Source organism: Aquarana catesbeiana, linkage group LG11, assembly GCF_042186555.1.
Source record: "Aquarana catesbeiana isolate 2022-GZ linkage group LG11, ASM4218655v1, whole genome shotgun sequence".
In the NCBI taxonomy this organism is placed as follows: domain Eukaryota; kingdom Metazoa; phylum Chordata; class Amphibia; order Anura; family Ranidae; genus Aquarana; species Aquarana catesbeiana.
In genome coordinates, this window is record NC_133334.1 from 74,086,985 (window position 1) to 74,101,394 (window position 14,410).

The 14,410-nt window shown below is 39.3% G+C and overlaps 1 protein-coding gene across 1 annotated transcript in view; it reads right to left on the bottom strand.

Annotated features, from left to right (window-relative positions):
* The window catches only part of LUZP2 (leucine zipper protein 2), a 1,010,053-nt gene that overhangs the window by 500,571 nt on the left and 495,072 nt on the right, over nt 1–14,410 (bottom strand). The window contains exon 2 of the mRNA XM_073604551.1: nt 1,952–2,069. Within this exon, the coding sequence (XP_073460652.1) occupies nt 1,952–2,069 (118 nt within the window). The remainder of the gene's footprint in view (nt 1–1,951; nt 2,070–14,410) is intronic.

Sequence of the window (14,410 nt, forward strand, 5' to 3'; positions counted from 1 at the left end):
AACTGTGAGGGGGCTGGGCTTGAGCACGCAGGACAGAGATCACAGCTCTCGATCTCAGAGAGCAGTAGATCACTGTCCTGTCACTAGGCAGAACAGGGAATGTTTTGTTTACATAAACATTTCCCCGTTCTTCCTCTCCGTGACCCACGGTCACGGTCACAGAGACCGCGGTGGCGCCTCCGACGGCGCACATGCGCTTGCGACACTGCTTCTTAAAGTGCCTGCCAGTGACATTCTGCCAATGTACATCGGCATGCTCTGGTCGGCAAGCGATTAAGGATTAATTCCAATTCAGTAAGTCCATATCATCACTAGTTGTTTTTAAAATAAAAGTCCCAATTACTAAAACTATTTTTTTATGTAATGTAATTTTAAAAGTTGTGCTCAAATATCCTTAAAAGAATAGCTGTCGATCCTGCCATTTACAGTAGGCTCAGTTTGTTATGGTGTGACAACTGTCTCCCACTTGTGCTGCTGCATTGTCACCCTGCTACACGCTCCCCTGGCAGTGAAAGGCAAGAAACAGCTGAAGAAAACAAGAAAAGATATTTTATAGTATGGTATATCTGAAACCAGTACTTTCTTTTTCATTTTAAATAGAATAAGGAATAGTCGAACCCCTGTCGGATGTTCTATTTTGTAATTTCACTTCACGTCCTACCTTGTACACACAGTGGAAAGTGAGAGGAAACCCCAAACTGTCAGCAAACTAAGTGTCCCCATTGTAAGATTTCTCCTCTATTTCTGTACTGGCTGATGACAACCTAAAATTGAGTTTCAGTACAAAAGTCTCTTCTAGTACATATGAGAATGCCACCTTGAAAAATAAAGAGGGGGAATCTTCCTAGCAAAGACAGAGACACCAATAAAAACCTGATAAGGGTTATCCCTCTTCCCTATTCTATCCAAAACAAAAACATACTTTAACACCAAGGAACTCAACCTTTGAAAATTGACAAGCCAAAAAATAGAGGTGGTGAATATTTTAAAACATCACAAAAATTGTACAGGTTTCAATTTCCCATACTTAAATAACATTATTATTATTATTATTATTATTATTATTACCACATATACCCTGATTTGATTTGGATAGACAGATACATAGCGCCTGCTAAGAGGTTCTTGGTAGCCACACCTAATGGTGCAGGGAGAAAAATACATGTTTTATATATAACAGGGTTCCCAACCCCCAGGCCATGAACCAGTGCCAGTCCATGGCCTGTTGCTGACCGGACCAAACAGCGGGAGATCAGTAGCAATGGCACAGGGCCATCACAGACCACAGTCACCGCTCACCTTCTGCTGTGCGGCACTGCCCATGTATCCTCTCCCTGCTTCTCGGCCTGCCCGGCAAGGTCAGCCTATCAGCAGGGCAGTGGGTGGAAGAAGATGCAGATCGAAACAGAGAGCTCCTCCCACCCCTGCCCCCTGCCCTGTTGATAGGATGACATCGTCATCAGGCCTCTGCCCTGCAGGTAGGAGTCCTGAGCAGGGAAGGCAGAGATTGATGTTAGAGAAGAAAGGAGGGGACGGGACATACTGCAGGGGCAATGTAATGTAAAGGAGGGCTGTGATGTGAAGGGGTACTAAGGACGCTGTGGGACTGCTTTAAAGAGGGAACTGTGATGTAAAAGGGGGCTGTGGACACTGATATAAAGGGGGGACTGTGCTGTAAACGGGGGTTGTGGTGTGAAGGGGGCTGAGGACAGACTTGGCGAATATCCCATCCCCCGACCATCCATCAAAACCACCATTCTACCCCTAGCATGCCAATTCCCCTCCCCCAGTCCCTAGGAAAATTGTCTGCCATGAAAGAAACTGGTCCCTGGTGCCAAAAAGTTTGGGGACTGCTGTTATTTACAGGGATTACTGTAGTAATCTGCAATATACAAAATTTTGTTGTTGGGTTTACATACACATGAAAATGCACCCTCATAAACATCCTCACCTGGAGATTTCCTTTGAGGCCGTCCAGTTCCTTGGACGTTTTGGAAAGCTGCCGAAGGATGCTACTTCTCTCCATGAAAACCTCTTTAAGTTGCTTTTCCAGGTCATCATAGCCCTGTCTAGCAAGGAAAAGACATGAGTCAGTTACGTATCCATCACAGTGACTAATTCACCAATTAGATAGTAAACAGAAAACACAGTGTCCAAACAACATGAAAAGGTTATACTCGTAATGCTAATATCAATCTGTCATCTAGGTCAAAGTACATGAACATATTGGACAAAATTCAAAGTTCAGCTACTGTCATAAATCAAACTTTGGCTCATAACCATTTTTCATTTTTTATTATCAAGTCCAGAAGAAAAACATAAAAACAGCCAAGCCTTGTACATAAACAAGACTATTCTCTCTGCTTGAAAAACCTTGAAGGATAGGTCCGTAGGATTAGAGCTCTAGCAAAAATAGGCTGATAAAAATGTGCAGTCTATCTATCTATCTATCTATCTATCTATCTATCTATCTATCTATCTATCTATCTATCTATCTATCTATCTATCTATCTATCTATCTATCTATCTATCTATCTATCTATCTATCTATCTATCTATCTATCTATCTATCTATCTATCTATCTATCTATCTATCTATCTATCTATCTATCTATCTATCTATCTATCTATCTATCTATCTATCTATCCATGCATGTAAGACTAAAATATGCTGCAGCTCTTAAGAGATAATGATGACCTTTCTATGTCTCTCCATGCCCCTAAGAAATCCAATTTACTCTATACTTAAACCAGGAAACCTGGTAAGAGCAGATAAATTGTAGACTAGGCAAAAAAGCTATTAGTAGCAAATTAATCCAGATTTCAAAATAACCCTAGCATTAGAGAAGTATAGAGCTTGCCATTGACCTCCTTCTAAAAATTCTAGTTGCTGACCTACTGGCTTCATTACTTAAGTCATTGACCCAGAATATGTATGTAAATAAAAAAAAAAGCTGAAGAAAAATTATCAGTCTATATATATTCACATTTGTTCCAGGTCAGTGACCTAAATGGGTTGATTTAACAAAGAAGTAGAGACGGTTCTCTTAGCAAAATGAATGTTCACTGAGCATAGTAAATAAGATTAAGCTGTGATCCTTTCAATCAACCAGTCAGGTGCTAGCAAAAATCCATTTATTTTTTTAAATTTCCTTCACACATGAATGTTTATTTAAAGTGAACATAGGATCACCACCATCATTATCATTTACTGTGACTTACTTTGCAAACTGGCCATACACTTTTCAAAATAAACATCCACTTTGCTAAGTAAACAGCCTCCCATCCTTTAGTAAATCAACCCCACAGAGTTAATGTTACCCTGTCACCACAGGGTCATTTTTACCCAATACGACATTTAAAAAAAGAAAACTTAATACAGGTACTCCTCACTTAACGACCAGGTTCCTTTCCAATGACCAGGTTGTTAAACGAATTGCTTGTTAATCGAGGAGTCATAAGTAATCAATATTTTAAGCATTCTTAACTACTGTACTGTACTGTATTGTGAACAAAAGGTCTAAACACACAACTCCAGCTCAATAACATTGTTCTAATTTGCAATTTATAGGGGCACATGTATTGAAAATCCACCTATCTCCCCTCTCTAGCTGCTGCAAATATTCTACACTTCTAGATGTCTGGAATACTTGTTTCTGGTCAGGAATCACAGAGGAGCACATTTTTGACCCATCCACAAGCTGGGCATCTACATGCAGTGAGTCTTGAAGTGGTTCTAAAAGCTCAAGGTTTTTTTACCTTCATGCAGTCTATGCATGAAGGTAAAAAAAAAACTCTTCTGTGTGCAGCAGCCCCCGAATACTTACCTCAGCCCCATTGCGATCCAGTGATGTGCACGAGAGTCTTGGCTCTCCGGGGACTCTCCTTCCTCATTGGCTTAGACAGCAGTGGGAGCTGCAGTGAACCAATCAGAAGAGAGAGGGGGTGGGGCCAAGGAGGCAGGAGTATCAGCAAGGTACCTGAGAAAAGAAGGATCAGGCTGTTCTGTGCAAAACCACTGCAGGCAGGTAAGTATAAAATGTTTGTTATTAAAAAACAACAACTTGACTTTAATATCACTTTAGATACATGGGCCACCAGAAAAGTAAGTATACCCAAAATTCTTTAACAAGCAACCTATTGAGTAAAAGCAACAGCATTGGAATTTTCAGAATGAGAGGTCAGCTGCCTATATTATTCTCTCAAGATGGGATAATTAGAAATAAAAAGCTGAAGAAGGATATTATGACTTAAGGCAACCATGCAGTGCATTACCCCTTAGGAATATTTTAGTCTCATTCATATGTTGGAAACTTGGAGTACTGACTACTAGGGATGAGCCGAACACCCCCCTGTTCGGTTCGCACCAGAACATGCCAACACGTGAACACCGGTAAAGTTTATGGAACTCGAACATGAATAATCAAAAGTGCTAATTTTAAAGGCTTATATGCAAGTTATTGTCATAAAAAGTGTTTGGGGACCTGGGTCCTGCCCCAGGGGACATGCATCAATGCAAAAAACAAGTTTTAAAAATGGACGTTTTGGAAGCAGTGATTTTAATAATGCTTAAAGTGAAACAATAAAAGTGTAATATGCAAAATGACATTTCAAAGGAAAAAAAGTCATTTAAAACTACTCACAGCTATTAATGAATTGTCGGTCCGGCAATACGCATAAAAGTTCATTGATAAAAATGGCATGGGATTTCCCCATAGAGAAACCCCGAACCAAAATTAAAAAAAAAAAATGGTGTGGGGGTCCCCCTAAATTCAATACCAGACCCTTCAGGTTTGGTATGGATATTAAGGGGAACCCCACACCAAAATTAAAAAAAAAATGACGTGGGGGTCCCCCTCAAAATTCATACCAGACCCTTCAGGTCTGGTATGGATTTTAAGGGGAACCCCATGTCAGAATTTAAAAAAAAATGGTGTGGGGTCCCCCAAAAATCCATACCAGACCCTTATCCAAGCACACAACCTAGCAGGCCACAGAAAAAGAGGGGGGACGAGAGAGCGCCCCCCCTCCGGAACCATACCAGGCCACATGCCCTCAACATTGGGAGGGTGCTTTTGGGTCCCCCCCAAAGCACCTTGTCCCCATGTTGATGGGGACAAGGGCCTCATCCCCACAACCCTTGCCCGGTGGTTGTGGGGGTCTGCAGGCGGGGGGCGGTTACGTAACCAGTGACCCCGCCCCCTCTGACATCAAGGGGAAACCCATAGGGAAGTCCCTGTCAAGTCCCCATGAGTCAGAGGGGGGCGGGGTCCCTGGGTGGCCGCGGAGGAAGATGCCGGACGAGAACACTGGAGCAAGAAGCAGAGGATCGGAGGAAGAACCAGAGGAAGAAGAATATGGAGGAAGAAACCAAAGGAAGTTAGAAGAAAGAAGACCCGAAGAAGATGGAAAGAAGAAGACTTTAAATAAAGGAATTGTCAAAAACTGTCTCTTGTCATTTTTAACATTTTTGACACTTTTTTGTGAAATGGTAGGGGTACCCCCTTACCATTTCACCCAGGGGGGCAGGGATCTGGGGGTCCCCTTGTTAAAGGGGCTTCCAGATTCCGATAAGCCCCCCGCTCACAGACCCCCACAACCACCGGGCAAGGGTTGTGGGGATGAGGCCCTTGTCCCCATCAACATGGGGACAAGGTGCTTTGGGGGGGACCCCAAAGCACCCTCCCAATGTTGAGGGCATGTGGCCTGGTACAGTTCAGGAGGGGGGCGCTCTCTCGTCCCCCCTCTCTTCCTGCGGCCTGCCAGGTTGCGTGCTCGGATAAGGGTCTGGTATGACCCCACGCCATTTTTTTTTTAAATTCTGGCACGGGGTTCCCCTTAAAATCCATACCAGACCTAAAGGGTCTGGTATGGACTTTGAGGGGTACCCCCACACCATTTTTTATAAAAAATTTGGCGCGGAGTTCCCCTTAATATCCATACCAGACTTAAAGGGCCTAGTATGGAATTTAGGGGGACCCCCACGCCATTTTTAAAAAAATTTTGGTTTGGGGTTCCCCTGTGGGGAAATCAAATGCCGTTTTTATCAATGAACTTTTATGTGTATTGCCGGACCGACAATTCATTAATAGCCGTGAGTAGTTTTAAATGACTTTTTTTCCTTTGAAATATTATTTTGCTGTTAGACTGTTCTAAACACGGGAAACATGCATCCTTTTACAGGCATATTATAGACACCCCACAGGTATGAAATTTAAAGGAATATTACACTTTTATTGTTTCACTTTAAGCATTATTAAAATCACTGCTCCTGAAAAAACGTTTTTAAAACTTTTTTTCGCATTGATCCATTTGTCCCCTGGGGCAGGACCCAGGTCCCCAAACACTTTTTATGACAATACCATGCATATAAGCCTTTAAAATTAGCACTTTTGATTTCTCCCATAGACTTTTAAAGGATGTTCCGTGGCTTTCGAATTTGCCGCGAACACCCCAAATTGTTCGCTGTTCGGCGAACTGGCGAACAGCCGATGTTCGAGTCAAACCTGGGTTCAACTCGAAGCTCATCCCTACTGACTACATTACTTATCTATGAGGACCATTCACAAGGCACAAAAACACAATCAGAGTGTATTGGGCTTAAACAGCTATGTGCTCTGGTTACTAAATTGGTTGAGACTAAAAAAATGAACACCTATCTACAGACCAACAAAATACCATTTCACCCCCCAATGATCCTTTACTGTCTGAGCCATTTAATATAGAAGAGACCCAAGAGAATTGTAACCCTATTACCCCTCCCACCATACCCATATCCTTCTTTAAAAATGTAATTTTAAAACCCGGATATCCCGGATAGCCTATCCTACAGCAGCATGTATCCATGGTCATAGGTGGGCATTTTCCAGCTTCGTCACCTAGTACATCCTGTGACTCGTAAACTGCTCTTGTTTCAAAATCTCCAAAACAAATTTGAAGTCCTCAAAAAAGCTCTTCTTTTCTTACCTCCAATTTAAATATTATTTTCTTTCTATGTCACCTTATCTAGCCTTAGAAAAGCCTAATGCCTTTGAAGTACTATGTGCCCAAGGCCCATACCAACCTGGTCTCATATCTTCTATATTCAAGATCCTTCATGAATCAAACCCACCCACAATAAACTCCCATGTATACATACGGAAATGGGCCAAGATAATTCAGACCCCCATATCTCTCCTTCAATGGTAAAAGATTTGGGACTCCATATGTAAAGTTTCCAAATGCGTGGAGCAGAGAGAGACAGCTTATAAGGTCCTCATGTTCTGGTATAGGACCCGGGAAGCTATTAAGCATAAATATGATCCCTCTGTATCCCAGAAATGCTGGGAATGCCAGTCAATCCTGCCTTTTTTGGATCTCGGTCCAATCTTTACTCCAGACAGTGTTAGAGATGGATACACTTAGCCAGTCCTTCATCGTTCAAATGGTCTAATTCTATTTCTATTAATATATATATGCAATGTTGAAACCCATGGTGTACCCCCCCGTTTCTTTTTCTACTGTTTTGCTTTTTTTCCGTTCACTCACAATGTCTTAGCCCATCATTAAGCTACACTCCACGAGCCCACAATGGAGCGAAAACTGAACTAAAAGAGGCTCCTGTGGCTACATTACTCAGCTACATGGTCCTTAACCTTAACCGTGATGACAGTTCTTTTGAATGTTATACAAATTTCTTATAAGATGGACTGTACACTGTAGAGACTGTCATATGTATACAGTATGTTTTTCTCCGCTAAGATATGCTTCTCTTCTTTGTATAAGATTATTACCACATCTTTGCATTGTTTTTCTGATGGAAAAAAAACAAATAAATATATAATTATAAAAAAAAATTTAATTTGAACTTAATCCTTGCTGAGTTTTTTCTATGAGTTTTTTCTATGTTTCTTTCAGGGTGAAAGCTTGTCTGATCTTGCTGGGATGAAGTTTGGAAAGGATGCGGAAACTGCTAAACAGAATGAGGCTCAGCTAATCACTGGATTGATGTCTGACATTTTGGTGGGAAAAGCAGCATTCAATAATGAAGTATCCTTACATATCACAGAGCTGTTAGTGAGACTTGTAGTAATTTTATCTTTTTTTCTTTATATTTAACAAGATGCAAGTTTTCAGTCCACCTAGCAAGTTGTGGATTCCCTTTATTGGGGTAATGCCACGTAATTTATGGGTGAACAGGATTTTACATGATTTATAATTCTGCCTCTTTCACATCGACAGCTCGGGCACAATAAAAATAGGTGACTTCACATCTTGGCCACTGCAAAATTGCCATGACATGCCAAGTTGAGAGGCGCCATCACCTGTCAAACTCAGCCATGAAAGTCAATGTGTGAACCTAGCCTAAGATTGTTAGGTATACAATGTTTATGGTTAGGGGTTTATGAGTTCAAGTAAAGATTTAAACCTAAGTATTTTTTAAACTATCGACACTCCCTGCTGATACCACTGCTTATGGAAGATAATTCCACATCCTTACCGCTCAGACAGTAAAGAATCATCTATGCAGGTTAAGGTTAAACCGCTTCTTTTCCAATTTCCGTGAATGGCCATGTGTCTTTTTAAACTCTCTTTCACTGAAAAGTTTTTTTCCCTATGCTAAGGTCACCAGTAAGGCATTTGTACCTTGCTGTCATATCCCCTCTCAAGGATTTTCTCTCCAGAGAGAATAAGTTCAATGCTTGTAGTCTTTCCCCATAGCTGAGATCATCTAGTACCTTTATTAGCTTTGTTGCCCTTCTCTGGATGCTCTCCAGTTCCAGCACATCCTTCTTGAGGACTGGTACCCAGAACTGGATGGCATACTCAAGATGTGGCCGGACCAGAGTCTTATTGAGTGGGAGAATTATCTTTTTATTTCTGGAGTGAATCCCCTTTTTAATGCATGCTAATATTCTGTTGGCTTTTTTTTTAGCTTGGCATCGCATGCCGTTGCTGAGCCTGTCATCTACTAGGACCCCCAGGTCCTTTTCCATGCTGGGTTTTCTCAGAAGTTCTCCCCCTAGTGAGTAACTTGCTTTTGTATTTTTTTGTCATTGAAATGTATTTATTCAGTGTTTTTGCACCTTGTCATGTTCAGAATTCTGTGTAGTAACATGCAGATTTGCAGCCTGGCAGTCTGACAGTGTCTGTGCATGCCTTTACTAATGCAGGAACCCTCTTATTTTCTGTTGAAGACAAGAAACAAGCACTTATCGCAATTGAATTACTGTGAGTAGTGCCAGGACAAAGTCCTCTGGTCCCCAAGGTGATGCCAAAGTGCGCTCTCTTCTGAGCCAAGAGGTATGGAGCTTCCACAACTGGACATATGTTGGACAGGCTGGTGCAGGGGATACTAATGACAGTCACTTTACACCAACCCTGGGGTTGCCATCATTCGGCCTATGGCAAACCAAACGTGATGTAGAGCAGGTCTTACAGCACAGTTTAGTCACAGTATGTTAAAACACAGGGAGGTTCTATTAATATTGCCATCCCCAAAATGTGTTCTTCCATCTGGGAACTGTAGTAGCTCAGACTTAATTTTTTTATGAGGACATTTGAATGCCCTTAATTGGTATTAGCATTTTTGTTTTCTTTTTTTTTTAACTGAAAGGTTACTTAACATTTATCAATATGTTTAACAGTACATAACATAAGATCACACAAAATATTTATATTCATACCTGATAATTCCCAACAAAAAAGAGGAAAAAAAGCATCATGCTTATTTCTCTTTAGTTTTATGTACCCTGTTTACCCCATTGGGGATACACGGTAAACAGGTACGATATTATAAGATGCTAATTTTCCCAAATCGTTTGGTTAAAGGTAGGGGAATTCGAGGCAGTTACCTAATGTAATCAACAGTATGGAACCTCATATTATATTTTAAAAATGTTATCATTATAATATTTTACTAGAATCTTAAAGAAATTTAGAAGCTCTAGGGTGTGAGATCCAATTTTGCCATAGTTTCATAAATCTAACCACAGAGAGGTTTTTAAAGGCTATATATATATATATCTCATATTGAGCTTGTGTATTTACTCTACCAATAGAGCCATTGCTGGCGTAAGAGGAATTAGATTTCCTGTAAGTGTAGAAACAAAGAAAGAAACAGATTTCCAGAAACTGTTTAAGTTTTTACAGCTCAATAATATATGATAGAGGGTCCCAATCTCTTCCTTACACCTCCAACAAGTGGGTGATGAGGAAGGATACATTTTGGAGATTTTATATGGTGTCATATACCATCTATTTGATATTTTCTGGGCATTATCCCAGTGCTCCACACATGAGGATGCTTTGCCATTAATTAAAAAAGCATTGTGCCATTGCTCCTCAGTGAAGGTTAGTGAAAGTTCTTTTCCCATTTAATCATATTGGGAGATTTGATATTTTTGGGGGAATTCCGAAAAGAGCTTGTAAAATAGAGATATTGCTTTTATATTATGTTGTTGATTGTTAGTGATAAATTTCCATATTACTGAGGGAATGTGCATATGTGAGTCAGGGTTAAAATTCTTAAGACGGTTGTATTTTCTTATTTAATTCAATATCGTATTCTTATGAATCAGTGGTAAATGGTCATAATAATTAAAGTCTTGTAATCCATTGTTTTACTGATATCCTAGCTTTTTTAGTACTCAAGTACTCTCAAGGGAATAGGGAGACTGGTTAGTTCCCCTAAATATTCAGATTTAGATGGTATATGTTTCCATGCTATTGTGGTTCTAATAGTGACAAATTGTGGCAAAATGACTTTGGGCAATACCATATATGCCGTGGAAAAAGCATACATATCATTGCCATTAGTTATCTCTTTTTGAGTGTTACTCCACAATTTATCAGTTGTAACGGAGAAGCGGTATTTCATTTGGTCTAATATTGCCGCATAATAGTAATACCGGATATTTGGTATTCCCATTCCTCCTTTGTTACTGTTGGAGGCATGTATTGAAAAGGAAACTCTAGGTTTCCTGCCATTCCATATTAAGTTTTTCAGTTTTAGGTTTATTTGGTTGAATAGTTTAGCTGTTAATGTGATAGGTAGGGACCAAAAATAGTAAAGGATTTTTGGTAATATTTGCATTTTGAATGCCGCTATTTTCCCCACCCAGGATAATTGTATTTTCTGAATGCCATGTAGGTCTTTGGTTATTTGCTCTAATAATTTTGGGAAGTTGGCTGCATATAATTTAGTTGTTGGGAAGGTGAGTTGTATACATAGGTAGGAGATGCTAGGTTCATCCCAGTTATAGGTATTATTGCTTCTCAGCTTAATAGTCTCCATTTTTTGTCATATTCATAGAGAGTACAAAACATTTGTTATTGTTAACTATATAGTAGGATATTTTCACGAAGTTGTCTAAAGTGTTTTGTATTTCATTAATAGTAGATTTAGGATCAGATATGGCTAGAATTATATTGTCCGCGAATAATCCTATTTTGTGCTCAGTTTGACCTATTTTTATTCCCTTAATAGTATTATTGGAGGGTATGGATTCTGCTAACTGTTCAATAGCTAGAGAAAAAATTATTGGTGACAATGGGCAACTGTGTCTGGTTCCATTAGTTAGATTTAAGCTTTTTTTGATTTTTTTTACCTGAGGTGAATATTCTAGCACATGGATTTGAGTATAGAGACATTATAGCTGCATGTATATATCCTTTAAATCCAAATTTGGTCAAGGTTTCTGATAGATAGCCCCAATTCACTCTATCGAATGCCTTCTCTGCATCTAAAGCAAGAAGCAGAGAAGGCTTTTTTTCTCTCTACATAGTTGATCACATCAATCATTCTAGTTCCATCCGGAGCTTGGTGGTCTTTAACAAACCCTACTTGATCTGGTCCTATTAGGAAAGGTGTTATCTCTAGTAATCGAGTGGCAATTATTTTGGCAAATATTTTTATGTCAGAATTTAGCAGCGAAATTGGTCTATAATTAATGGGGGATGTGGAGTCTTTCCCAGGTTTCTGTATGGTTATAATGATAGCCTCGAGCCCATCCATACCTGGTGCCTTATTTAATGGTGTGTTTTTAATGGCCTTGAGTGTTTCTTCATTTGATATTGGTTGGTTTAGCTTTTCTAACGTGGTAGGGTCAATTTGCAGGAGATTAATCTTATTTTAAAAACTTTTAATTTCTTCTGGAATTGGTTGATGAGTATTCTTGTCGTCTTTAAGATTATATACTGTAGATGTTCATAATATTCCAAAAAGAATTCTGCTATTTCTTGAGGATTATACACTATTCTTCCGGTTTTGTGATGGGACAATTTAGTATTTTGTTTTTGCTATGACAATGGCATAGTTGGGAAGCTAAAAGTTTGCTCGCTCTACTACCCTGGGCGTAGTGGTTCAGTTTTTTAATATGCTTATCGTGGTCGGCAATTAAGAAGCTCCTGAGTTCATTTCTTTTATTATTCAATAATTGTGCTAGATTTGGGTCTTTGGGGAGTTTTTTATGTGTCTATTCTATTTTAGTGATGTCATTCATTAAATTGTTACTTGTATTTGTTTTCTTTTTATTTTCCCCTAGAGGCCATTTGAATCAGTAACCCTCTAATATAAGCTTTACGAGTACACCAAATATTTGTACTTGTGGTAGATTCATTATTGTTATACTGGAAAAATTCTTGTAATTTTCCTTTCAACACTGACGCATATTTCTCTTGAGCTAGAATGTATGTGTTATTTTTCCGTAAGGTTGCATTTTGGCAGTGATGACCAGAATCTATGCAAACGTGATTGGAGCATGGTCAGACCATGAAATATTATGGATCCGAGCATCTACTATTTTTTGTTCGGAGAGTTTTGTCAGTGATGAAATAGTCAATCCTTGAGAATGTTTTTTGTACGTTGGAAAAAAATGTATAGTCCTTTTCTGCGGAGTGTAAACTCCTCTAAGGATCAAACAGTTCTTCCTGTAGAAAGATATTACTTAGTCCTAGTCTGGTAGTGCAATCTTTTTTGTAGTATCCAAATTGGGCTTCATAGGGGCGTTAAAGTCTCCACAGAAGATGACATATCCTTTTTGAATAATACGGGTTTAATAATTAATAATTTTAATAATTTCGTCATTATTTTCTTTATAAAATGATGGGGTTGGGTATTAGGTGTGTAAATGTTGACTATTGTATAGGTCATTGTCTATGATGGTGACTATTATCATGTATCTCCCTTGACTGTCAGTCTGTATATTCAGTAGTTGGAAGTTGACCGTATCTTTGATTGCAGTTATCACTCCTTTTTTCTTCCCAGTGTTATTAGAGTGGAATATATGTGGGAGTTTAGGATGTGTGAACTTTGGAGGCTTATCCTTGGTAAAGTGAGATTCTTGCATACATATTGTGTCACTTCCTAGTTTAAGAGCATCTGTCCAAAAAGCTTTCCTTTTGTATGGGCTGTTGAGCCCCTTCGCATTCAGTGATAGTAGTTTAAGTCTCATAGCAAACAAGAAAGTGGTTTTCTGATAATAGATTTTTCCTATTAATATTGTAGTGGGTTGTATCTATGAGGCTTCCTTGCTTGATGTGGCTAATGTGGATAAAGGTAGTTGCATGTTTTTCAAAAAAAAATAAGAACAAACAAAACTGTACAACTGAAAAAATAAGAGTAAAAAAAAGGAGTTGAAAGGCAACTCTAGTGTACATGTTAACTTTTGCATTTGTATTTTTGGCACCCAAATGCATTACTTTACATTTTTCAACATTAAACCTCATTTGCCATGGAGTTGCCCAACCCATTATTTTATTTAGGTCTTCTTGTAAGGTTTCCACATCCTGCGCAGAAGTTATTGCCCTGCTTAGCTTTGTATCATCCGCAAATACTGAGATTAAGCTATTTATTCCATCCTCTATATCGTTTATGAATAAATTAAACGTAATTGGTCCCAGGACAGATTCTTGGGGAGCCTCACTAACGACACTGGATCATTCAGAGTATTCGCTATTGATCATGACTCTTTGGAACTGCCCCTGTAGCCAGTTTTTAATCCAGGTACTAACCTTATGGTCCATGCTGACAGACCTCAGTTTGTACAGTAAACATTTGTGGGAAACTGTATCAAATGCCTTTGCAAAATCCAGATACACCACAACAACAGGCCTTCCTTTATCTAGATGGCAGCTCACTTCCTCATAGACTGGTAATAGATTAGTCTGGCAAGAACAATCGTTCATGAATCCATGCTGATTACTACTAATGATACTGTTTTCCTTACTAAAATCTTGCATATAGTCCCTTATCATCCCCTCCAATAGCTTATAGACTATTGATGTTAGGCTAACTGACCTGTACAGTGTCTGTACAGGTCAGTCAGCTTTGATATGCGAGTGCTTTGGATTACGAGCATACTCCTGGAATGGATTATGCTTGTAATCCGAGGTTCCACTGTAGTTTCCAGTGATATATCTCGGCGCTCTT